Below are 27,213 nucleotides of genomic sequence, written 5' to 3' on the forward strand. Positions count from 1 at the left end.
CTTTGTGGTCAAAATTGAAGGTGAATGTATAAATTCCAAGATATCGATAAAGAATCAGGTCTTTAAAGTCACCTCAGAGACTTAATATATTCTTATCATTTTCACTGAACCAGCCTTAAATTCTCTCTCTGAATTTTTCTTGATATTTCCAGAATCTCAATTTTTTTAACTTTTCGATGTTGATTTGCCTCTCCGAATTTGATTCGAAGTTTCTGGTTTGCGAGACAAGTCTCCGGAGAAAGCAATGAACTCTCAATATAATTAGGGGAGATAGGCTTAAAATTTTTTTACAATAAAAACCTTCCGAAATAACGAGTTTTTAATAATTTTAAAGGTAGCTCAAAGGTAGCTTTATTGATTTGGTTTATAGACAGTATAGCATTTTTCATAATTTTATTCAGTGGCGAATTTACATACAGCCGAATTTGCAAACACAGATTATAATTGTATAAAAAAAATTTCAGTCACCATTTGATCCGTAGTTTAATTTAGCATAAGGCGGCAAAATTACAAATTCGCCCCTGACTGCATATTAAAATTTTACTTTTATAAGTTGAAATATTTGATTTTAAACATTTTCACATGCATAGTAATAATAAAAATTTTTTTTAATCGATTTTACATTATAAAATGATAAATTAATGTTTGTATTATATATAAGTGATAAAAATTCCCTTTTAAGAATGAAAGGTTGAATTTGTTTTCTAGAAATGCACCAAGATAAATTATCTTTCCCTCAATGATCAAATATTGTAATAGGGAATATTTTTTGTATTTTTTTTTAATATTTTGAATTCATTATTTACACCGTAAATAACATAGTAAAAAATATAACAATTGTTTGAAAATGCTCTAATTTATTGTAAAAAAAATATTTAAAATAAAGAATAATTTGGAGCTGCTTAAACGCAGCCATTTTAGTGCACTCTGGTGATGACGTAAAATGCTATTTCCTGTCAGTCTTTTACGTTACGTTCCGTTTTAGCCAATGGCGTTGCGTTTCAGAAATTTGAATTTCTCTCACTTAATATGCACTTTTATTAATTAATTTTTAAAATTAAAAAAATATTAATTACTTAAATAAAACTTATTTCAAATGTCCAGCCAATAAAGCTCCGGAAAAAAAGTATTTGAACCAAATTTCAATTTTATGAATATTCCCTATTGAAATATGTCGTCTTTTACTTTATGGCCAGTTATTTTTGATTAATTTATTTAATGTTATTTCTGAAAATGATAAACAATGTGCACAATTTTTAAAAATATTTTTAATATTTTTTTATACCATTCTATTTTTTCCGAAATTAAAATTGCACATTTCATTCTAATATCTATAAAACAAAATTCGTTGAAGTAGATAAATGCTATATCGGAAGGAAGCCTGTAAAAGACATTTCAAAAATTGAAGAAAATAATTGTGTCTTAATTAAATAAAAATTTATTTAATAATTTTCGGCACTTTTTAACAGAGCAGAATAAACGATTTTATATAAATATAAGACGACATTCTTTAGTTATTTTAGAGCCACGCTGGTGCTACATTTTAAAATTATTTCATTCATTCTTTTCATATAAATCATGTAAAAAAGATATTATATATCTTCATAATATTACATATAAACGTTTCTTGATAATTTAATACTAAAATATCAATTGTTTTAAAAGCCCAAATATAATTTGTTTTAAAAAAGATAACTTTAAAATAAATAATTATACGTCATGACTTAGAAGTGGAGTATCTAATTTAATATTGGAATTTGAAAATGGCAACAGCCACCAAAAGGGATGAGTACGACCACAAACTTCACTCAATAGAGCTAAACGAGGCCTATGTTTACGATATGGTCCTTGATGTTGTACTTGTTCTACAGCAGTTTCATCACCCAAAATGGCTTGCATTTGATCAACAAGTATTGCTGACACAAACATTCCAAATAATGCACTCTCCAATAATAAAACCACCGAATGGAGACTGAAATTTAATAAAAACAAAAATATAAGTTGCATTCGTGATTGGCAGTAAGCAGCCCACAGGGCACTTATAAGAGGGTCGGCCGATTGCTCAAAATAGGTATAGGGATTTTAATGACAACGATTTGACCACCCTCCAGTAAAATCTCTTTATCTTTGCAATGACCTTTTGTATGCATTTTATCATATTACTCCAGGGGACGCTTATCAATAATCCAAAACAAATTTTGTTGACGGTTTTTATTACATTAATTTTTTGTCAAGCATTCATAACAAGTTGTAAAATTTTTACGTTCACAAGAAACGTATTACAAACAAAACCATCAGTCCGTGTTTTTTGTTATAAAATTACATAGAAAAAAATATTATGCACGAAATCCAATCACTTAGTAGGTGTCAACAAATGCGTGCTGTTATTTTCCCACTATTATATTTTATCTGTGATGCTATTGCACCGCAACAACTATACTGCAGTCTATAATTGTAGGTATTTTTCGTTTACACAACGTTGGCCCGCAATGTTAAAGTTATAAGAAATAGGCGCGACGGACGCTTCAAATATATAGTGAACAGTTGGCAGATAAAAAACTAAGAGTGATTGTAATCAAATAAATACACAGATAAATTTTAATATACAAAATGGGAAGTTTCCCGAATTCTCGTATGGCCAATCCGCCAATGTACACAGTTAAGTATTTTAGGCCAATAATTTAGCAGAAATAAAGCACTTTTGGTACAAGACTCGATAATTTTCATGGTTTTTGCGAAATTTTAATCATCATCAATTTTGACACCAAAATTAAATTACAAAGAATTATGTTGTTATAGAATACTTAAAGAGCATACAATGTCCATCTCAACGCTCATGAATAGATATTTTTACACAGGTCGGCATTTATCGGCACAAAATTTTAACTTATTTATTTAAACAAAACTCGAGTTAAATTGAATATAAATAATTGTATGCCATGAATAATTATGGTGTATTATTTAAATAGCCTTAAGATTATATTCAAAATGAAACTATACTCACACTCTAGCTTGCTTTATATTAATTTCCTCATCGCATCCAGGACACTCACGAATCCAAGATAAAGCTACTAGGGTAATAGAATATATTGCAAGTATCCCCACGTATATTAGGAATTGTAAGAAAAATTTTTGATTACGTTCACCAACACAATTATTTATCCATGGACAATGATGATCCATACGTTTTACGCATCGATTACATATTCTACAATGATGGGCTCGTGGTGGCCTATATGTTTCACATCTAGTACACACTGTCCAATCTTCTCTATCACAACCTGAAATATATCGTAGTTATTCACCTTTGGTGAAGATAAAAATTGTCCGTTTTTTCAAAAAAAGATATAATTTTTTAATTTTTGGTGTCTCGAATCCCTGATTTACAACTATTAGCCTTGTTCAAAATAGCAAAAGGCTTCGACTTTTTTGAATACGTATACATTCATTATCTATTTCTTACCAATTACAGAAAAAATACGCTTTCTTTTTGGACGCCCACACAAAAATCGACGCCTATTTGTTATTTTGAACAAGCCTGTCGACTTTCTTGTCTTAAGAAGTTGCTTGTGCTAGGGTTCCGATTGAGCACGCCTCTTATTTATTCTTTTTTTGGCTCCTACTATCGCTTGATAAAAAACGGTATTTAACAATCCAATTCAAAAACATGTTACTTGCCTAATTCGCCGGAATGAATATCTGAGAAGTCTAATCGTGACTGTGGTAATGGAACAGTTCCGGGGTCCGATAAAACTGCCCGTAAATGAGCAAATGAAAGTAAAAATATAACAGTATTGAAAACTAGAACGTGTAACGGACCCCATAAACTAAAAAAAAATTATCATTATTAATTCCACTATTTCGATACATGAATATACATGAATATACATCATAATAATACCTATTTCGCATTGTTTGCAAAATTACCCATTTTATTATCACATAATCCGCGTAAAGTACTGCTAGGTATGTGACAATTATACAAATAATTCCACAGGGGTCTTTTACAAACATATCGAATCCATATATTCATTAATTTACATTATATCAAGATCTTATGTTTTTCCAACATAAGTTGAAAAATATTATTTATACTTAATTTAAAAATTCCTCCATTTAGGCATCACACAATCATCAATGTTTTTTTTTTACATTTTTTTAAAGAAAATCTTCACGATCAACCAGAAAATACTAGCTTTCAAAAATGTCACGTATATTCACAGCACATACTGTATATTCGTAAAAGATGTCGCTAAACTCACTAGCCACAGACAGCGTAATATACTAAGTGCCTCTACTATAAAGTATTTTTTAAAAGAAAATAAATGGTACTTTCTATAATAAAGTCTACAAACGTTTAAGTCTTCACTTTTAAAACCAATGGACGAAAAAAATTACATCCTGTCAGCATTGTGTCAATTTTTTTTAAACAAAAAAAAAAAATTATAAACTATCGTTAAAATTACAGGTCCATTAATTATGTTCATTCGTTCACACATTTCAACTGTATTGTTGTAAACTATTATGGTTTTTTAATATCCAACTATACATTCACCGTCTTCTAAACCCCAGTTTAAGCCTGTTATCGTAGTTCTACTGTTCTACTTCTATTTTGTCGCATGGAAAAATGATTTTCCCAATACTTATTATGAAGTTAAAAGTACCGCTGACAAAAGTCATTACCCTTTACTTTATTGAATACAATGCAAACATGCAGCATATATATTATGCAATGATGAATATAAAACCACTTGCATTCAAATTTTCTGAATCCAGTTCTAGTTAACATTTTTCAAATGCGGCCAATCATGAAACAATCTTGAAGATTGTGATTTAATGCCACCATAATATTTTTTTTTTTTACAAATATTGGAAAAAAAACATTGGAAAACTTTTTTTAATCGGATTATAATGGAGTGTATACTACCGAATACTACGTAAGTTTCTAAAAACTATACAACTATACTGACGTATATTGCTGTTGTTATGAACAACAGGTTTCTTGACAAAGGTATGGTGGCTCAAAATTGACGCTTCATATTATAAACGCTAGATAGAGTATCTCTTAGCGTCCCTTACTGGATAACTCAATTCAATACCATCATTCTTGATTGAGCGTGTATGGTGGCCTTTATCGTTAATCGCTGTTTTATACTAATCTGTGTGCGCCTTTACGCTTTTTAAATCCCTACTATGCAGTACGTATTGTATATTCTGTGACCATCATCAACAACTTCTACAAAAGAATAAGACCGAAAACGAATATTTTGTTTTTATATACTTTTCTCTCTTAGGCCACGAATATATGAATATGGTCCTTGTTTAGTATTAATAAGAACTTCATATGTTCTACATCTGTTCTATAGAAGTAATAGAAGTTTAAGAGTTTAAGCTATTATTTATTCCAGAAGAAAATTTTAAAGAGGTAGGTACTACTAGAATAATTATTTGTGCTTATAAAAATAGGATAAAATCTGCAATTATAGAAAAAAGGAATTTTTCTTGTTATTGCTTCTAGTTCCATTTTTAAAATAGATGTAATTAAGTTGTATTACTGAACTGTCACACGAAATATTTATTTAATTCGTGCAATGGGATTTTTTTGTTTTCTTTCAGAATATTTGCAATCTTACTTTTACAACACGTCAGCGATCTCATCAGCGATACATTGAAAAAATATTTGTGAATAATTTAAGTTAATAATGGGCAAAAAAAGTAAGAATTATAAAATATAATTGAATTTATTTAAAACAAAATACAAATGTAATTATTTAATTTATAGAAGGAAAGGGAAAATCAGGTCAGGATGATTCGAAGAAACCTACTGAAACTGCACCAGAAGCCTCAAGTTTAAATCCCCAAGAAGATAAGCCTGGACCAAAGGAAGTTGAAAAACCTATTGTGAAACAAGAAGCAGGGCAGAAAAAAGTTTGGGGTAAAGTTGCAGAACCCCCTCAAGTTCCAAGTGGTGATCCACAACAACAAGAAAAAGGAGATCATCGTGAGGTCGGTGAACAACGCTCAAAAGGTGGCAAACAAGATCAAAGTTCGGGTGCTGAACATCCCCCTCAAAGTGATAAACAACCCGCTAAAGGTGGACAGCAAAAAAAGAAAGGGGGGCCACATCAAAAGGGTGATCAACAACAGACCGATCAACAACCTCGAGGCCCTCAACCACCTGGTGGGCAACAACAAAAAGGGGAACGTCCGGGAAGTGCTCCGTTCCAGAAACGTGAACAACCTAAAGTTCAACGCCCGGCTAGTGCAGTTGTTAGTCCAAGTAGTACCGGAACTATTCCAAAAACTGAACAAAAACAACCACCAGGAAAGCAACCAGGGAAAAAACAAGATGGGGTAAAAAATGTACAAGCATCCAGTTCAGCTCCTGTTATGAGTGCTGAACAAAAAACTAATATTGACAAATTAAGTACACAATTACAGTTAAACTTAAATTTTGATTCAATCAGTCCAAATTCCAAAAAAGGTGGAACAAAGGGAAGATTATGTAGAATTGAAACAAATTATTTGAAATTAAGATTAACTAAATTGAAAAAAACCGCGTATCATTATGATGTAGAATTCACACCTGAAAAAGGACCTAAGAGATTTTATGTACTAGCTATGGAAAATTTCCGTTTGAAATATTTTCCAAATAAACATCCAGCTTTTGACGGTCGAAAAAATTTATATAGTGCGGTACCATTGATTGACGCTAGAAATAAAGTACCGGTTATGGAAGGTGAAGTTAGTATAGAAGATGAAAATAACCGAGCTACAGATTTTAAAATAAAAATACAATTAGCTGCTACAATTGATTTGACAACATTAGATAATTACATGGCTGGTCAAAATATGGAAAAACCACAACGCGCTATACAATGTTTGGATATTGTGTTTCGACACGCTCCATCCATGGTATTTACAAGAGTTGGGCGATCATTTTTTGCACCACCATCGTCACCACAGATCATTAAATTGACTGGTGGTATGGAATTATGGCATGGTATTTTCCAGAGTGCTATTTTGGGATCTGAGCCGTTTTTAAATGTTGATGGTACGTATTTTATTTTTAAACTAGCTGCAAATACCCGCTTCGCTGAGTTTTTATCTTTTTTTTTCTAATTTTCTAAGACAATTACATTATCAATTATTTTAGTTTACTAAAAAATATACTGTTTTCTATGGCATTCAAATATATTTCAGGGCATTACAGATCAACTCTAAATGTTAAAAGCAATCCAGAACATGGTAGTCTGATTACAAGTGAAATTTACCAAATTAAAAAAATCCCCTACAATTTTTTGGGTTACGAAACCCTAAACTCGCATTTGAAACATATGTAAGAACACTCCATTAAATTATTTTTTTCCATAAAGCATTTTGAAGATCGTCGACAATTTTTTAGTTTTTTTCGGGTACGGAACCCGAAAAAAAAATAAAATAAAAAAAAAAAATACATTTCTTTAAGATTTTTTTGGCTTAAGACTATACTTCTTAAAAAATTTGAACAAAAAATTCTTAAGCTATGCGTTTCCATTAAAAAAAATGAAGTACCTTGGTACCTTTCATTTACGACAAACCTTATAACGGAACCCGAAAAAAAATTTAAAAAAATACACTTCTTTAAGATTTTTTGGCTTAAGACTATACTTCTTAAAAAATTTGAACAAAAAATTCTTAAGTTATGCGTTTCCATTAAAAAAAATGAAGTACCTTGGTACCTTTCATTTACGACAAACCTTATAACGGAAATAATTAAAATAATAATTATATTTTATGATAAAATTACAAAATAATTCTTCTGATTTCAGTCGCCAACAAAGCTTTTCCAATTGAACAAACCGTGATACAACTTTTATTAGAGTTAATGGATACAGGTTTTCGTGAACCTCGGGATAATAGACCTGCACTTAATTCGGAATTGCGATTCGACATTTATGATAAGTTGAAAGGATTTATTAAAGGATTAAAAATTAAATATCAAATTCCACAAAAAGCAACCACAACTCGCATCGCTAAAGTTGTAAATGTTGTTGGATCTGCAAGAAAAGAAAAATTCAAATTAAATGACACTCAAGAAATGACAGTAGAAGAATATTTCCTTAGAGAGAAGAATTATAGGTAAATTTAAATTTCGTATAACAAATTTTAAAACTGAAAAACGTAAAATAAATTCAATTTTAAATCATTTAGTTTAATTCAAGTTCCATGAATTTTAAAGGATAGATTAAATTAGACAGTTTTTCTTACATGAAATTTCAGATAGATTTTTGGATTTGAATTTTCGGGATTTATTCGGTTTCCAAAAAATTTTTCCAACAAAAGTTTTTAATGTTTTTATATGGAATAATGCAGTTTAATTTAAAGAGAGTGCCTCATATTAGCTATGAACTAATATTGTGAATTAACTTTTAAACTATCTCAAAGGTCAAGATCACTATGAGGTATTTTTTTTTCTGAATCAAATGATTTTACGATTTATTTCAAAGTTATTTTCGACATGTTAAATGATTCATCCGTTATAACAGCATTTCTAAGTCTCAGTTCGTGATATGATGTTTGATCACGTTAGAATATACAATTAATCGCGAACAAATTATAAAATTATCAAATGAAAAATACCTTAAAAATTATTTTCAATTGCTAGTAATTAATGTTTAAAACTTAATTTACTATTATAGTCAGTTAATATTATTTTTGAGGTTTTAAATTTAAGCGGGACCAAAACACTTGCGTAGTAATCAAAAGTTAAATTAATAAATGTTGACTAGCGCGACAAAAAGATTGAGAAATGCTGCTACATTTATAATAATTATAAAAATTTGAAATACATAATTTCTGTAGGTTGCAATATCCAAATTTGCCATGTTTACACGTTGGAAATCCAAGTAAAAAAATATATTATCCTGCAGAACTATGTACAATTGTTGCTGGTCAAGTAATCAATAAAAAATTGAATGAAGAACAAACTACGAAAATGATTAGGCAAACAGCTACGTCGACATATGATAGAAAACAGAAGATTATGTCAACTGTTAATAAAGTAAATATAATTTAAAAACGAAATTATTTTAAGCTTCAAAATATATTCCCACCCTAATATGAGCTTCGCAATAATGCACCAAATTTAAGTTTTAAGTTTGGTTATGGTGTAATTTCTGTTTATGAAATGTTAAATATAATACTTCTATCCCACTTTATGAGTCGTAAATCTAAAAAACTTTAGTTTATATAAATATGATTTTATTAAGTACACTTAGATAAACATTTTCCACCGGCTCCTATAAAAAATTACTGGTGCGAAGTGATTCCTGGTTTAAATACCTTATTTCCTCGATTATATGTGCCTCACTGTGTTAGTATTTCGCGATAAAAATGTTTTTCTGTTTCTACAAAAAATCCAGGATATAAATAATAATTTAGTTTTCTATTATTTGTTAGCAAAACATAGTTAAATTAGGTCACATTGACAGCCACCTATTGAACGTACAAGCAAATTCTAAAATAGCATCAATAATTCTATAATGACGAGCACTTTAATAAAAATAAGGAATTATACTAATCGATAGAATTTGCAAGAAGTCACCGCAGACTGTATCTTCTTTCCTTGCATTTACTTTATTAACCAATCAATTTACAAAAAGCTTGATTTCGATCTAACGTGTAGGAATTTTTTAATTTAGATAGCTGTATAACTAACAATATTAAATTTAAAATACCAACATAATTTATCGAAATTGAGTATTTTGTAGATTGTTGCGTTTTGGAACATAGAATAGGTTTACAGTAAATAATTATATTTTAATTATTTTTAGCTCCAATTCAATGATAACTTATGCATGAAAGAATTTGGATTAGAAGTGGACCAAAAATTCGTAGAGGTGAATTCACGTGTCTTAGATCCACCTGATTTACGTTATTATAACAATTTCGTAAGACCTCAAGATGGAACTTGGCGCCCAAGTAAATTCTTCCAATCATCTAGAATGATACAATGGACAATATTAAATTTGGATTATCGTATGCGCAAAGAGGAATTAAAAAGATTCGAAGATATGGTAAGTAGTAATCTGATTTATAATTGTAAGGATCTACCTTATCATATTATTAATAAATTTCGATTTTTGTCCCAAATTCCTGGATCAATTTTTGTATTATATAAATACGTATTTCGACTACTTTGAAATTTATTTCGAAATATTATACAGATCATTTTGATATTATCATAATTATTTCGCAAAATTTAATGAAATTTACAATCTAAATATAAAACAAGTGAAAACAAACAATTGACTAGTTAATTGTTGAAATAACCTGTATAGAATGTGTTGCATATCAGTGTATTTTTTTTATAAATTAGAAGTCTTTGAAAATCCAACACAATTAATTCAACTACCTACCTATTAGAGTTTTGGAGAAAATGGACACAATTTTGTCCCAATTTGCGCTCTCTCGGGTAAACAGTGATGTTTACGAAAAATGTTTCAAACAAAAGTTGTTTATTTTTTTATAAGAAACATTTTTTACATTTCAACTTTTGTTTTATCTCTAACGGTTTACCAGATGGGTCCTACGGGCCCAAAATCCAACTGATCTATATTGCTTATTTAAAAACTGAGCTTTAATTTTTACGTTCTGAGCACACGCTATATTTCAGCTTGATATCTCTTTTCGTTTTTGAGTTATTTTGTTAACAGGCCGACAGGCAGACAACCGAAAATGGACTCTTTAATTTTATGAACATCAATGAAAAAATTTTATTCGTATCATCAATATTTTTAAGCGTTACAAACTTAGGACTAAACTTACTATACCTTGATATATATACTCGTATATATTACATATATACGAGTATAAAAAAACGCCAGATGTGAAGTTTTTTGAAAAACTAAATTAGCTATTTATTTGTTGAGTTAAAAATAGCATTCTTTACAGAATTTTATTTTAACAATATGCACTATAATTTTTTTATATTAATTTGGTTAAATTAATAGGTAAAAGACTCAGGAATGCAAATGGGTATGACTGTTCAAAATCCACTGGTGTCTATGGCACTCGATATCGATCGAGCAAGACCAGATGACGTAGATAGATACTTCATGGACTGCGCAAAAAAACAAATTGATTTGGTGTTTATTGTGTTACCTTCGCAAAGAACTTCAGACGTATATTGTCAGGTAAATATATTTCATCGCTGAAATGATGCAAAAAAATTTTCTAAAATAAATAGCAAAATTTAAAATTTGACTTGGAAAAATTTTTTTGCAACCAAATAACGGACGGCACCGCTCTTGTGGGAAATACTAACTCAACTATTATTGTTTATAATATTACAGATGAAACAGAAGGCTGAACTTAAACATGGTGTTTTAACACAATGTATTAAATCTAAAACGATGAGTAGAATGAATCGATCAACTGTGTCGAATATTCTTCTTAAAGTGAATGCCAAACTAAATGGCACCAATCATGTGTTTAAGACACCTCCAAAAATATTAATTGATGAAGTTTGTATGGTAAGTAGTTGATATAATTAGGTTAATATTTTCAAATTAAACTATTAATGTTTTGTTAATAAAAGTTTCGGAAAACTCTCTGAAAAAAAGTTTCAAAAATATTCATTTCGTTTTTGTCCTTAGTAATATTTAAACATTTAAAAAATAGATTGTACTTTGATACTTTGATCACTGTTTTGGTACGAAAAAACTTAATTTTTCATAATTCTTGGTATACTCATCCAAATGTTATTTGTAATCATTTCCAAAAAAAAAAAAGAAAACTTTTCTTTTTAAATAAAAAGAAAAAACTGTTAATTAATTATTCATCAAAATAATACATACGCTATTTTCTTACAAATATAAAAATTTTAATTGAATCCCTATGGGTCTACCGTCCCCATTTTTTGTTTTAATAACCTTAAGGTAATATATAAAGACCAGGTATCCCAATCATCCATACGGTTGCACCGGCAAGAGTGTGTCCAGCATACTAACTGACAGTTAAATAAAGTACTTCCATACTAACTCGATAATAATAAATATATTTTTTAATAATTAGTTATTAACCATACCGGACAGTCCGTATTTTTTAATTTCTGTTAATTCACAATTATCAAGTATTTTGATTATATATTGTGTTTAATCAACTAAAAAATGAAGCTCTTTAATTTTTTGATACAGAAATTCGAATATATATCCGAATATTATATATATATATATATATATATATATATATATATATATATATATATATATATATATATATATATATATATATATATATATATATATATTAAAAATTAAAGAGCTTCATTTTTTAGTTGATTAAACACAATATATAATCAAAATACTTGATAATTGTGAATTAACAGAAATTAAAAAATACGGACTGTATTATCTTCGTGGTTGGGCAGTATTTGTTTCGTCCTCTTATTCCGAAGTATGTGAAAGAGCAATTAATTCTCCAGTACCTTTATTAAATGCAAGCTCTGACAGCAAAAATGTAATAAATCGTGCCCACTTAAAGCATCCTAGTGAGGCAGTATACCAACTTCTGAAAAAAGCTGAAGAAGTTTTCACTAACTATAGAAATCATTATTGCATCTACAGAATGTTCATTAGCTTTTAACAAGAATTATTCAGGAATGATGTTAAACATTCACTTTCCTGAATGGCACAAAATTCACGAGAAAGTTTCGGAGAAATTCTTTTTTTTACGGCTTCACATTCTTGGTAAAGAACGGTGCAACCAGAGAACCAAAATCTTATTGTTTTTAGTTCTCGAAGTGCATATATGCGTATATACTTCTACAAAGACTGTTCGCAAATAAATTGTTTTTTAAATGATATTACTAATTTACTTGTTCTCAGCATTAAGAATACTTTAGATATCCATAAAATATAAAAAAAATATTTATTATTATTATGGGAGTTATGGGAGTTAGCACGAAAGTATTTTGTTGACAGTTAATATATCAAACGCTGGACACATTTCCCATCATGCATTACATGATTGGAATACCCGTCTTGTATATTATCCTAATTAATCCTGATGAAAGTTAGCATATAATTTTTAAGACGACAAGTGACTTAGAAAGCTTAAAAATTCTGGAAGTTTCAGAGGTTTCTAATACCTTGATAAAGATCTACGGGAGCTAAGTAATAGCCAGAAAAAACTATACAAGTAAAAGTCTTATAGTGAAAGGATTCTGAGCTTCAGAAGAAATGGCTTTGAGTCAAATTGTTTGAAATCATAGACTTTAGTAACCCTTCAAAATAGGGGATAATCCTGATGTTAAATTGGTGCCATATTACTCATAAAAATGTAAAACTAGATTTGATACCATGACAAAATTTAAAAGTGAAATTAAAATTGATTAAAAAATTTTAATCAATAAAAGATATCCATCTCCTTTTAGCAAGTTTTGTATGTAATCCACTAGTGTAATAAAATACTACTAGTGGGTATTTTCATCTTTCGTTTAATTAGGAATTTTAAAAGTACATATCTTGCATACTAGTAAAGATTTTTAAAAACTAACTTCACTTTTCTATTCGTGAAGTGAGAATTTTTCGTCTGAAGTGATTAAAAAAAATTAGTCCGATCCCCTATTCTCAACACACATTAAAAGCTAACAATTCGTATTTATGGGGAGTTAAAATCCAAATAAAGGCAGGAATACGCGTTTTTGGTACAATATATCGGGCTTAATATCCGACTAATTGTAAGAGAAAGTCGCTGGAAGACATATTATATTTACAAAAATATATCTAACGAGATCTCACGTTAATGACAGATATTAAAGCCAAATAAAATATATTTTATGCTTGGGTTCATTGTAGATTGTTGGAGCTGATGTAACTCATCCATCGCCTGATCAACAGGCTGTTCCAAGTGTGGCAGCGGTTGCTGCCAGCTGTGATTTACATGGAGCTGTCTATAACTTCCATTGGAGTTTACAACATCCAACTGTTGAAATAATTGAAGATTTAGGATCAATCATAAAAAAACAACTAATGCAATTTAGAGAAAAAACAAAAAAAGTTCCTACTTCAATTCTATTTTTTAGAGATGGGGTCTCTGAAGGGCAATTTTCTGAAGTAAGTAAATGAAATAAAGTGCAAGTAGTTGTTGGTACAGCAGCGAGGTCTGCCGTCTTTGATTTTACTTAAACCTAATGTAAAAATATAATTGAATAATTTATTTTAGGTCCGACATAAAGAAATATCAGCTATTGAAAAAGCTTGCCGTGAATTAAGTCAAAGTTATAGGCCTAAAATAACATTTTTAGTTGTGCAAAAAAGACATCATACAAGATTTTTCCCCATACGCCGAGAAGATGGAGATAAAAATGGAAATGTACAACCAGGAACTTGTGTGGACTCGGTTATTACGTTCCCGAATAAAATGGATTTTTATTTATGCAGTCATGCCTCTTTACAGGTAATATTAAATAAAATATATTTCGTAAATAGATTTAAACGGATAATATTTCATATAAATTTGATTTATTAAATTTTATGATGACTCCGGTTAATAATTGTATTTAAAAAACTTTGTTTTTACTAAAATTCAAGGTGAAAGTTACCTGCTTATAATAATAATAATAATAATAATACATAAGAGGGGTGCCGGAAATGGGTCATTAGCATCTAGACCAAGTGGTTCTCTATGTCTTCCTAGAGAACAATCTGTCATCCACAAACGAGACCGCTCCGGTTAAGAGATGCTATTTTACGGCCAAGGCCAGACGCCACGCAGAAAACCCACAGCTCCAGGGCCGAGATTTCTTCCAGGATTTATTAATCTTAAGATTTTTGGTATAAACAATCTAAATGTGACGCCCTGCAGATTTCTGCACGTGCAAATAACATGTATGGAGGTTTCATTGTCCTCCGTATAGTCTCTACAAGTGAGATCATCAGATATTCCTAAGTTATGAAAATGGTAATTCAATCGAAAATGTCTACTCTCAAGAGTCCCATCACTCTTTTCAACTACTCTTTAGTGAGTTTCAGGCGAACACAGCCGATGCTTTGCGCAGTCTCAATGATCAAGATGGCCTTGTCGTAGCCATTCCATGATTCTGTAAATTACGAAGTATCTTGCTATGGGAATGACAAGCTTAGGTGAAAGAGGTGTTTGAGACAACCCCCCTCGTGTCAACAAGTTCGCTGCTTCATTCCCTTTATCGCCAGAGTGGCCCGGTGCCCAGATGAATATGACTGTGTTATTCAGTGCCAGGCGATTCAAGTCCTCGAATCATTCATAGATTCTCGATTGGAATCTTAACGCCTCAAGTACCCGAAGCGCGGCTTGACTAAGAAAATGCTGATTTGTTCCCATTATAACCTTTTAGTCTTACAGATCTGAACATATCTCAGCATGGCGAAGATTTCTGATTGAAAAACCGTCTCATATTGACAAACAGGAATCGATTCTTTTATTCTAGGTCCATATACTCCGGCACCAGATGACTTCATTCTAATATTTAAATTATTTTTTTAGGGTGTAAGCAGGCCAACCAGATATTGTGTTCTATTAAATGAGCATAGTTTTAATGAAGATGATATCGAAGAACTAACGTATTATCTTTGTCATTTATTTACACGATGTACAAGATCTGTTTCATACCCAGCACCCACATACTACGCACATTTAGCTGCATTTAGAGCACGAAATTATCTTAATGGGTAAATTAATATTTTATTATTTGGTACAAACTTATTTTTTCATCAATACAATTTAATTAATTTTTTAGGCATTCGATTGACATGGAAAATTTGAAAGCAACAGAACAACGTTTTCTAATTCAAAATAATTTCCATAAGAATAGTCCTATGTTTTTCGTTTAATAATTACAATCATTTGTTAAATTGTTAGTTAAGTGTAATCTTAATTAATATTCAATAAGTTTTTAATGAAGGCAATTAATATGATAAGTTTTCAATGGGGGCATCAATCTTCTAATTTGTATATTTTGTTTGTTAATAAAAATTTACACATTTATATGAGTACACGTTAGTTAAGTTTAATCTTAGTTAATATTCAAAAATTAAATTTTCAATGAAGGCAATTAATATGATAAGTTTTCAATTGGGGCATCAATTTTCGGCTGAACTTCTAATTTGTATATTTTATTTGTTATAAAAAATTGACGCATTTATATGAGTACACATTAGTTAAGTTTAAACTTAATTAATAAAAAATAAATTTTCAATGAAGGCAATTAATATGCTAAGTTTTCAATTGGGGCATCAATTTTCAGCTGAACTTTAATTTATATATTTTATTTGTTAATAAAAATTTACACATTTATATGAGTGCACGTTAGTTAAGTTTAATCTTAACTAATATTCAATAAATAAGTTTTTAATGAAGGCAATTAATATAAGTTTTCAATAGGTGCATCAATTTTCGGCTGAACTTCTAATTTGTATATTTTATTTGTTAATAAAAATTGACACATTTTTATGAGTGATCTTAAAATGCTGAATTAACCCAAGAATGAAATGCGGCGAGAGATGAGAAAATTATATTTCAATGAAAATCATGTGTGTCACTTCGTTTGTCGCCCATATCACTCTGGTATAAATTTATTTTAACTCTTTTTTATATTTAGAAAATTTTAATTATGTTGTTTTAGTTACAATCTTCTAATTTTTCGATTGCACCTTTCTTTTTAATACTATAACTCATTTTTGTTTTAAAAATGTCATAATAAATAATATATGTCATAATAATAGTTTATATTTTTTGTATTTATATACAGGCCGTTTTTGTACCATCTAGGCATATACCTGTCTGTAGTATGACTGAATACATCCGTTTAGTAATGCATCTAAGCGAGATGTATTATATACATATATTGTAAGGCTACAGATACGATACACAAAACTTTTGTTGTATGCATGCAGAGAGTGGGAGTTTTGTTGCATACAAATATTATGAATTATCTAAAAAACTTCCACTCTCCAAGCGTCTCCCAACTAATGTTAAATACATGTATATAATACATCTCGCTTAGATGCATTACTAAACGGATGTATTCAGTCATACTACAGACATGTATATGCCTAGATGGTACAAAAACGGCCTGTATAATTGAATTAATAAAACAAAAATACTAACTTAAATTAATTAGTTTTAATTAGGTCCTTTTTAGTGGGTATCATTGTAAATATTACAAATATGTCGATATTAGCAAAAGATATTCAATAAAGCAAACTTACTTTCAAATTATTTTTATACCATGTATATGAAATATGCTAAGTTTAGTCCCAAGTTTGTAACGCTTAAAAATATTGATGCTACGAACAAAATTTTGGTATAGGTAAAATCACCTAATTAGTCCATTTTCGGTTGTCTGTCCGCCTGTCTGTCAACACGATATCTCATAAACGGAAAAAAATATATCAAGCTGAAATTTTTATAGCGTGTTCAGGACATAAAAATTGCGGTAGAGTTCGTAAATAAGCTTCATAGGTCCATTGGGTCTTGGGTCCGTAAAACCCATTTTGTAAACCGTTTGAGATAAAACAAAAGTTTAAATGTAAAAAAGTTCCTTATAAAAAAATAAGACTGTTTGAAACATTTTTTTCGTAAATAACACTATTTACCCGTGAGAGCGCAACTTATATAGTATGTATTATATGGGCATATCAGTTACGTGTGAATGTATGTTTGGCTATCTTTTTTTAATTATATAACGTAAAAAAACAAACGATTACGTAATCAATACTGTCTACATGGTATTTCAACAATTAACTCAGTCATTTGTTGCTTTCACTTGTTTTAGCATGAATTAGTATTTTTATTTTTATACAATGTATATATATGAAATACAGTAGAACCTGCTTAAGTGAGACATTAAGGGATCTACAAATTTTTCTCAATTATAAATATTTCACTTATCCAGTGTCTCAGATATCTAGGTATAAATAAATATCTGCCTCATTTAAAGAGAGTTCCGTTAATAAAGGTCAGATTATTACTTATTTCAGTTATAGAAGTGCGATTAATAAATAAAATAACGTATTATCAATATCATTGCTGCTACAACAATTATGAATACCGTGGCTTCGCTGGAAATTTTGTGCCTTTTCTTTAATCATCGGTCCACTTATTCAGGGTATTCTGATAAACGTCAATACAAAGTCTAGTTGTCTGGTATTCGACACCGTCTATACAGGGTACTTCAACTATTATCTCAATCAATTGTTTATTATAACATGTATATATGAAATATATATAGTATATTAAGTTTAGCCCCAAGTTTGTGACGCTTAAAAATATTTTTATATGTGTTAATAGAATCATCTAATTAGTCCATTTTCGATTGTCCGTCCGCTCGTCCGTCTGCGAACACGTTAACTCAAAAACGAAAGAAGACATCAAGCTGTAATTTTTACAGCGCACTCAGGACGTAAAAAGTGAGGTCGAATTCGTAAATTAGCAACAAATATCAATTGAGACTTGGGTTCGTAGGACCCATCTTGTAAACTGTTAGAGGTAGAAAAAAAGTTAAAATGTAAAAACTGTTTCTTATCAAAAAATAAACAACTTTTGTTTGAAACATTTTTTTTGTAAACATCACTGTTTACTCACGAGGGCACATATTAGATGCAAATTTGGATAGTATGTAGTATATGGGAAAATCAGTTATGTATTTGTGACATGTACGTATGTGTTATGTGATGGAGTATTCAACACTGTCTATAAATGGTATTTCAACAATTAATTTAGTCAATTGTTGCTTTTCACTTGTTTAACACTGAAATTGTGCTCCTTTACCTCTACATTCAATAGTCTGTGCTTTTTGACAGCTTAGCAAAATCAAAATATAACCTTTAAAATTTCACCCGTCAAATTGAGACAAATTTTGACCTAGTTTCACTGTTTATAAGTAAGTTTCAGGTTTTTAGCTATTGAATTTTGTTTATTTTTTTAGTTTATTTCCTAACCGCGTGAATAGATTTCTAACGTTTATATAGCTAAATAAATTGCGTATTTAACATTCATGTAACATTCAAAACCGTTCTTTTATTTTATCTTTAATTTTAATGGAAACTTATAAAAAAAAATTATGATCATTTAGTGTTTTTTGTGTAATTACGTGATTATGACAAATTTATAATGTTAATAAGTTGTTTATTTACAGTGATAAAATAGATGTACGTTTTAATGGATTGGTTTGGAAAATACTAATGGTTTGTAAAATTAGTTCGAATGAAAATGTATAGTCTCTTTAAAAGGTATAAAATATTTTATTTTAAATATCGAGTACTATTTATTGAAACTTAAGACCACCTTAAAACTATGCTTAATACTAATTTGTTAAATATTTTAGATGCGAATTTTACTCAAAGCCAATTCAAGATTTTGTACGATATTTAAGTTCAGCTGAAATTTCAACAGCTTTAAGACCATTTTACTTCGCTGTTCATCCTGATTTGTTTGGTCAACATCCTAATCAAAGAGTAATTATGTATTTATATTTATTTTTTTTACGATAAGGCTATTCGGACACTATTGTGTATCTAACGGCTATCTGACGTTAACGCTATATTTAGCGATTTTTCGGGGAGAGTACGATAACTGTGGCGCTACGATTTGACTTGATAGAATATGGTTAAACATAGTAAAACAAATCGAAAATGAAGAGTACCAATTTTCGAGTTTTGGCTTAGTTTTTGAGTAATCGACTTTTAAAGCCTACATTTGTAATTACACATAAGTATGACAATTTTTTAATGTTGATTCGTTTAAATTTGGCATGTTCCTATGGATACTAAATTTTAAAACTAATATTTTGAAAGAATTCTGACAAACATTTACATATAACTTTTTTAATATGTCAAATTAAAACTAGTATACACTCACTATCTACTTTAACTGGTGAAAAATGATTTTTCCCTGTGAATGTGATTGCGTTCTTTAATGACTTTTTGTTTAACCCTGTGATGGCGTGTATTTACTGATCCTCAGAAAATCTGAGAAAAGCTAAAAAACTTAGATAATATTCTGTTCATGCTAATTATCTACTCCAAATTATCATAACTTAAGACTCACGTTAAATACACGATAGTGACTGAATAGCCTCACCTATTTTTTTAAAATTTCAAATACCATGATGAAACATTTTTATATTCACTTTTATAATAATAATTTTAAGAATGTAGAAAGAATGCAGCCAAAATGTGAGAATTTTACATTTTCTTGAAATATTTACTAATTGACTTTTGTGAATTTTTTCCAGGAAGTTAATGAAAATTCTTTAAAACAGTTAAGCTCCTTTTTAACCGCTGTACAAAGTAAAAAACCAATAAAGCCGATGATCGTACCTTTTTATGTACGAAAGAAAAGAAATCGAGGTAATTATAAATGTTAAAATACAAAAATCTGTTTATACGATGTTTAAAATTTTTTAAGGTTCTTTCAATCTTATAAATATCCAGTTAAAAAGTAAAGATACGCGCGAAGTGATTTTAACAATTTTAAAAGCTTGTGATTTATCTACAACATTTGTGAATCAATTACCACCGCCTCCAAAATCGGTGAAAACAGAAACGACTACTGGAAATTACAAGAGTGATAGTAGCTTTGTTCACGATATATTTGCCGACATACAGATAAAAATTAAAAAAAAGGCCGAAGAGACTACTTTAAAGTGTGTACGTTTTAACTTAATTTTACAAAAATACTTGTATTAATTGAATTGTTATTATTTCAGAAATTGGTTAAATAAAAATTCAGAATTAGCTAAAGAGAGAACAGATGCTGAACAGCCAATCGTAGAAGAAATTAATCGCCTTAAAGAATCTTTAATAGAAACATTAAAATTGAGGGCAATTAAATGGGAATGTGGCTGGAATATTTCTCATTTTCGAGGATGTTTAGAAGCCTTTCAGTCATTAAGTAATCATTATCCAGAGATATTGAAAAATTTAGAAGGTATGTATTATATTTTTAAATGTAAATTTATGGCAAATATGTGGTACTCCAATATTTTGGTTCATTTTTTATTTAGGGGTTATTTCGCCACTCTGAGCTCTAAGCTATAAGCTTGTCATTCAAGTGATAGAAACTCTGTTTTATATTCCTGCTGAACGAAAAGGTTCGATATATGCTCGATTAATGTTGGGAAATATTGAAAACTTATGTTTGAATTGTTCAATATTTATAACAACAAAACTTTCAAAAATTGAAAACGTAATATTAAAACTGGGACGATTATGATATTCGTGACGCTGCGATTCGACTGGTTCTTACAAATCTTATTAAAATAAAACGAAAATAAAGGATACAATTTTTTGAATTTGGGTTTATTTTGATTTATTAAAACTTTTTATTTCAAGTATTTTCCATTTCTTTGTTAGGTTTTACGTACTGTCGATCTAGTTTAAAATTCTCAAAAAATAATATTTAGTGTGATTTAAAAAAAATTGTCTAGAAATGGTACCCCGAATTAGATTTTAATTTTGTGATTCATTCACTCTCTGATCCACGGGTTGCCACTCACGGGCTGTGAGTTTTTTTTGCTTTTTGTTACTCTTTATTTTCGCTTTATTAGGCTATAAATAGGCAAATATCTCCTTAAAATCGTGGCGACACGGATGTTAAAAGTTATTATTCGTAGAAATATTATTTGGAGATCCGTCAAAGGCAAATGTAATGTTTCTCATTCAGAGGCAATTAAAGCTTTGTAGGACGCAAATAAAGTGGCTAGGTAAAATAGATCAGAGGTCGCTCTAAAAATGTAAATCAGAGATCCTTGATAGATAGGTGAAATATGTGTACCAATGTGTACAGCTTTTGGCTCCTAATGTATAATTTAATGGTTTATTCTTTTTTAGGTCGAACTATAGTATTTGCACCATTTACTGGTGTTAGTATGGAAGGTGATGTATTGCTTAATACCGGAGATGTAAGACATAATTGGTTAGATGTAAGTTTACAATATTGAATTGCATATTAACAAATGCATTTTGTTATTGTTGAAAATACTGAAAATTTAACTTAAATTATTTTTTAGCTACTAAGAAATGTCACAAGTTATGATTTACTACTAACGAAAATACCATCATTTGAAAAAGCTGTGTCGCAAGTATTGTTAAATATAAAAATTGGTAGAAGGTATTTGAAAGATTTATAAAGTATGTTACAGAAATCCTTAGCCACGAAAAATATCTCGTTGTTTAAGTTAGAAACGAAAAAAAATGTTAAACGAAAGTTGTTGAAAAAACCTGGAATTTTGTTAATTCGAATTCGTAACTAATAACACATAATCACTTTTTATATAATTATTCGTTACCAAAAAATATACTTATTTTATTTGAAACATTTTTTCATAATATTTAAATCAAATAAATTCAGCAGAAATTATTAATAGAGCGAATTTTAGATTTAAATTCTGTTTTAACCTACGAATATTTCGAATTTTATTTTATAAGGAACAACGCTTGAATTTAAAGTGATCTTCTTTATTTTATAAGTGATGAATTTGGATTGACTTTTAAATGACCTTGCAGGTCAAATATTTTCCTATATATAGCTTATCCTTCAAGCTTCTTATTAAATGGTGACTAAAGGCTTCTGCCCTCTGGAAAAAAGGAAAGCACTTTAAATTATAAAAGATAAAAAAATTCATAATTAATTAAGAATATTTTATTTTCAAATCATTTTCTATCTTTATTTGGTATGTTGAATTAAGGGAAGGGGAGAGGTAATTATATTTATTCGTGAATAAAAATGTTTATTTGTTCGTGAAGTTTCGTGAAGATTTGTTGTTGAAGTTAATTATATTTGTTCGTGAAGTTTCAGTTTTAAATTTTTTTCGAAGTGGAAGAAGCGTTATAAATGCCACCTCAAAATTATAAAAAGCATTGTTTTAAAGATTTTCTTCTGTAGCATTTGTCCCCATTTTAGTTATACCATTAAGCGAATTTTGTTGTAATATATTTTGTTATTTGTAGAAAATTTATGCCGAGAGTCATGGTTGCTGAATATGAAAAGCATCTTGTTACCATTACTACGACTTTAAATGATTATAAAGGCCTTTACAAATATCCAAAAAAATGGCCAAAATCTCTAGAAAATTTTGAAATTGTTATCGAAACGTAGGTTAAAATTCTACTTAAAGCATTATTATCAAGAAATAATATAGTTAATGGTTAATTTGCATATATATTAGTGACATATCTAGGTATCGATATTATTTGTTCCCACATCGTTCAGTTACATTCAGTACTCTTGCAGGGTAGTGATCGACATTAAAAACGCCAAATGCCAGGAAATAGTTAGGGAAAATGATAAAAATACTCTAAATTCTCTAAAATCAAATTCTAAAGACCTAATTTACCATCCAATATCTCGAATTGTGAATATCTGCATTATTTTTACACATTCTTCACTTTTTTTTATTCAGAATATGACGCTAACAGACATTTCTGTATTTTTTGTTTTTCAGAAACTTAATTATTTTAGAGTAATTATTTTAAGATATTTTTCAAACCTTAGCTTAACAAGTACTGAAATAAAACAATGTTACTGAAACATTATTGATATGTATGCAAAAATTAAATTTTTTAACAGATAATTCCAAAACTAGAAAATATTGTTCTTTGGATCTATGTTTGTTATTAACTTGGTTGAAAAGTATTCTTTAATTTTATTATAGGGAAGCTGGTCCATTAACACTTTCTCCAACTGGTCAGTTTATTGTACCTTCATCTTGTCCTGGATTTCTTTTGATTGATTTTATATCTGAAAATTTAGAAGAAGCGAAAAAACGTTTAGAAGAGTACAGTAGGTATGTATTTACAATGCATTTAAAATTTGTTCGATATGAACCCCCTCCCTACAGTTGACGAAGATCCTACCCGATTGAATCTACAATAAATCATATAACGGTTAACGAAAGTTTTAACAATCGAAACAAACTTTGTATAGAGTTCATAAAATGCGCTAAAAAAAATTCTCTGAACAACGAATGATTTTTAAACCCCGACCCAAAACTAGAGGTTATTATAAATTTGACTGCTATGTGCGTCTGTCTGTGGCACGATAGCTAGTTTCAAGAAACTCAAAAAGGCGGTGAAGGGGAGGGGGTGTGGTTTATTTAACTTTTGTAAATTTTACTTGTAAAAATTAGTTTATTTGAGTGTGTATTTTTTTCAGAGATAAAGAACTCGAAAAAGAATTGTATATTCTTGTTAAAAAAGAATTAAAACTAAACGGCTTACATAAGGATGATGCTATAACACCTGAATTGATGATTGCATGTTGTAATCGTTTGTTAGAAAATAAGAATGATTTACAAAACTTTAATAATCTGAATTTAAACATTACTACTTATTATTCGGTTTTAACCAATGGTGTTGTATGTATTCCATGGAATTGGAATTTTTAGTTTAAACCAGATAGAGTGATATATGTCTTGTGATTTTGAAAAACGTAATAAATTTAGATGTACAAACGAATTATTTTAGAATAAATAAAGTCACAATTACATTTATATTTGGAATTATTTTCCCTCAAATTTTTACTTTCACGTAGACGAAAAATATACATAAATATACCTAATTTTGTATGCCTATATTTCATGATTGCAGTGAAAGAAAAGAGGGGGGGGGGTTGTATTGCAAAATTTATTTTTGTTTGAAAATGGTTTTTAATACAAAAAAGTTTTGGGCAAAATTTTGTGTTCTTTTGATTTTTGAATGGCGATTTTCTTTTGATCTCAGTACTTTCCTGGCTTGACATTAGGCTAGTGTGTTTTAAGCAATCAAGAGTTTAAGTTTTAAGCAATCAAGTGTTTAAGTTTTAAGCAAATAAGGCCCCCTACAACGAAAAAACTCAAAGGATACATAATTATATATTATATCTAGACGTTTTTAGACGAGAACTCGCTTTATTTTAAGCCAGATATTTATTTAATAGATTTATTAACTGCGGATTAAGATATAGCGTAAAAATGTGACCTTTCTACTTAGAGAAACTTTTGTTTTAACGTATATGTGTCAACAGTAGATTTCGATTTTGTATCAAATTGCATTGAATAAATTAAGTATTAGAAGAATTGTGGAGTGCCTGAACTAATTCTAGAAGAATCAAAAGACTTCGATATAAAAACAGTTTCGTTTAATTGAAGTCTGATTTTCTGGCATCGTTGATATTTTTAGTTTGTAGTTCTTGATATGTTCAAGAATATTTTTAAGTTATGGCTTTCCGAAATTATACCTTTCTAAGTTATGGCTTTCCGAGTGTTTGGGCTCATTTGGCGTTGTGAGATGTGAAACAAAATGGAATACATATTTGCTTACCATAGCGTGGCAATTAACAAATGGTAACTAACGTGACTTCCGTTCGGTTTCCATTACTCCACGCGTATTTTACCTATATATATATTTTTCGCATCAATACAAAATTTTTGCGGCCAAACATTTTTTCGCGTTAAGCTATGGAAACCGAGCAAAAGTCATGTTAAATTGCCAAATCACGTTATCTTAGGATCCTCTTTAAATCGTGTTTTTGCATTGTCATTAATGCCCTTTATAAGTTTGCGTTTTTAACATATAAATCTTATATTGAAGTGTTTTTAAATGTATGCATTATTATGTAGTTAAAACAATGCTAATTTTGATAAGATTAATTTGGAAAACTAATATTCATTAGTTAAAAGTATGACACAAATTTTCCTATAAAGAGAATTATAATAAGCGGCACTCGTTTTTTCCATAAAATATATTTAATGTGATGGTATGAATGACATATGTGTTAAGAAAATGTTTTTCTTATGTAACTGATTTTCTCAAAATCTTTAGGCATCATTATTTCAAAAACTATGGTGTATATCCAAAATTTTACTCTTAATTTTTGTCTAATTTTACCAAGTTCTAACAGAATCCACCCTCAAAATTTGAGACGTAAGTCTCAAATATTTTCATTCACTCATTTTTTTTTTTGGAATGTCCTTAATTCAATTCATATTTCAAATATTCTGTGAAAGTTTACAATTTTGCCTTTCTCTTATAATAATAATGTTGTGTGTGAAATATTTTATTTACATGTGCAAATTGATATATTTATTGATTTGTTTTTCATGTATTTCATAAATATTTCCCCTAAAATTGTCAAAAAAAGGGATCGGCATCATACAAAAAAAAAAATATGCACATAAATTAAATGAATAAGAATTGATATATCAATGACACAACAAACAACACACGAAGCAAAAACCACTGAAAAAGCAAAATATTTGAAAAAAATCACATATAGAATTGATGGTCGGTAAACGTCAACAAGAGTTACGTTATTCAATGAAATCAGTCGGCATCTCTTAATAATTTACAATAAATACGTATACAAAAGTTTTTTTAGGTATATTAAGCAGGTAAGTTCTATATATTAAGCCATCAATAACATATTATGATTTTTTTTTAATGTTTGCCGCTGATATGTGAATAATATAAAAAACGAGATTTTTAATTTCTAAACTTTTTTGATATTTTTAAATTTAAAGAAATGAACTTATTTACATAAAGGTACTTTAAAAATTACTTCTTTTTACACTTTCATTAACTCTTAGCTCATTCAAATATTTTAGCAAAAATTACAAAGCATAATTGTTTTTCTATACCAATTGCGGATCCAGAAAAAGCAAGGTGGAGACATTAGGAACCCTAGGAACATTTTTCCCTGATTAATTCATAGACAAATACGATAAATTCTGAGGTATCAATTAAATAATTGGTCCGAAAATTTCACCTCTGGTATCAGTAGGAACCGGATAAAACACGTTGCAATGAGTATTAGAAAATGCTACGTGTCCGTGTATTTGGAGCTTAGTGGAACCACGCCTGCCTCAGCGTATGCAGCAATGCATTCGCGATAACTAAAAAACAAAGGGGTCTCTTGATAGAATTTGCTTCAGGCCCCTCGCTAGCTTAATCAGGTATTGCCTGGTATATGATTTTTGTCAAAATTACCCAAAAGAATAATTTTAACGAAATTAGATACAAAAATATTTTGCCCTTTAAAAAAATCGATCGAGAAAATAACAAAAAAAAAAAGTTTTATTTGAAATTTGATGTAATTTGGTATAAAGGTACTTAATTCTGACTCAAGAAATACAATAATCGGGGTTATTTAACGGGTGAAGAGTTTTTGAGATATCGCCTAACATTTTGTACTGAAAGCTATTATTTCGGAGCG

At 29.3% G+C, this 27,213-nt stretch overlaps 3 protein-coding genes across 4 annotated transcripts; 2 read left to right on the forward strand and 1 right to left on the reverse strand.

Annotated features, from left to right (window-relative positions):
* Positions 1 to 1,629: 1,629 nt before the first annotated feature.
* Positions 1,630 to 4,183, reverse strand: LOC123295313 (palmitoyltransferase ZDHHC3). 2 transcript variants are annotated; one of them, XM_044876614.1, is made up of 4 exons: positions 3,902 to 4,183; positions 3,675 to 3,827; positions 3,005 to 3,271; positions 1,630 to 1,972 (listed from the first exon to the last, which is right to left on the reverse strand). In XM_044876614.1, exons 1-4 carry the CDS (start codon positions 4,012 to 4,014, stop codon positions 1,711 to 1,713), a joined length of 795 nt encoding a protein of 264 aa, XP_044732549.1. In that variant the 5' UTR covers positions 4,015 to 4,183; the 3' UTR covers positions 1,630 to 1,710. The 2 variants fall into 2 exon arrangements, with proteins under 2 accessions (XP_044732549.1, XP_044732548.1); XM_044876613.1 differs by having other exon boundaries at positions 1,633 to 1,972; positions 3,005 to 3,281; positions 3,679 to 3,827; positions 3,902 to 4,178.
* A 1,115-nt stretch (positions 4,184 to 5,298) lies between these two features.
* On the forward strand, positions 5,299 to 16,724 carry LOC123297019 (protein argonaute-2-like). The gene is made up of 12 exons (XM_044878788.1): positions 5,299 to 5,425; positions 5,617 to 5,715; positions 5,783 to 7,054; positions 7,812 to 8,121; positions 8,845 to 9,043; positions 9,816 to 10,058; positions 10,995 to 11,177; positions 11,337 to 11,516; positions 13,842 to 14,099; positions 14,209 to 14,442; positions 15,508 to 15,692; positions 15,761 to 16,724. Exons 2-12 carry the CDS (start codon positions 5,703 to 5,705, stop codon positions 15,852 to 15,854), a joined length of 3,171 nt encoding a protein of 1,056 aa, XP_044734723.1. The 5' UTR covers positions 5,299 to 5,425; positions 5,617 to 5,702; the 3' UTR covers positions 15,855 to 16,724.
* A 2,362-nt stretch (positions 16,725 to 19,086) lies between these two features.
* Positions 19,087 to 24,510, forward strand: LOC123295278 (T-cell activation inhibitor, mitochondrial). The gene is made up of 10 exons (XM_044876560.1): positions 19,087 to 19,253; positions 19,349 to 19,478; positions 20,258 to 20,372; positions 20,431 to 20,668; positions 20,732 to 20,952; positions 21,855 to 21,946; positions 22,034 to 22,134; positions 22,974 to 23,117; positions 23,678 to 23,809; positions 24,178 to 24,510. The coding sequence occupies exons 1-10, from the start codon at positions 19,228 to 19,230 to the stop codon at positions 24,407 to 24,409; spliced, it is 1,431 nt and encodes a 476-aa protein (XP_044732495.1). The 5' UTR covers positions 19,087 to 19,227; the 3' UTR covers positions 24,410 to 24,510.
* The last annotated feature ends 2,703 nt before the right edge of the window (positions 24,511 to 27,213 follow it).

Source organism: Chrysoperla carnea, chromosome 3, assembly GCF_905475395.1.
Source record: "Chrysoperla carnea chromosome 3, inChrCarn1.1, whole genome shotgun sequence".
Lineage (NCBI taxonomy): Eukaryota > Metazoa > Arthropoda > Insecta > Neuroptera > Chrysopidae > Chrysoperla > Chrysoperla carnea.

Bases quoted from the DNA above. Each gene is read 5' to 3' on its own strand.
- LOC123297019 (XM_044878788.1), top strand. The intron at 7,055-7,811 runs GTACGTATTTTA...TTCTGATTTCAG, and splicing joins GCCGTTTTTAAATGTTGATG to TCGCCAACAAAGCTTTTCCA. The intron at 14,443-15,507 runs GTAATATTAAAT...TTATTTTTTTAG, and splicing joins GCAGTCATGCCTCTTTACAG to GGTGTAAGCAGGCCAACCAG.
- LOC123295313 (XM_044876613.1), bottom strand. From the start codon at position 4,014: ATGTTTGTAAAAGACCCCTGTGGAATTATTTGTATAATTGTCACATAC. The intron at 3,828-3,901 runs GTATTATTATGA...ATTTTTTTTTAG, and splicing joins TTGCAAACAATGCGAAATAG to TTTATGGGGTCCGTTACACG. The intron at 3,282-3,678 runs GCAAGTAACATG...GATATATTTCAG, and splicing joins TATTCATTCCGGCGAATTAG to GTTGTGATAGAGAAGATTGG.
- LOC123295278 (XM_044876560.1), top strand. From the start codon at position 19,228: ATGAAAATGTATAGTCTCTTTAAAAG. The intron at 20,373-20,430 runs GTAATTATAAAT...AAATTTTTTAAG, and splicing joins ACGAAAGAAAAGAAATCGAG to GTTCTTTCAATCTTATAAAT. The intron at 23,118-23,677 runs GTAGGTTAAAAT...ATTTTATTATAG, and splicing joins TTTGAAATTGTTATCGAAAC to GGAAGCTGGTCCATTAACAC.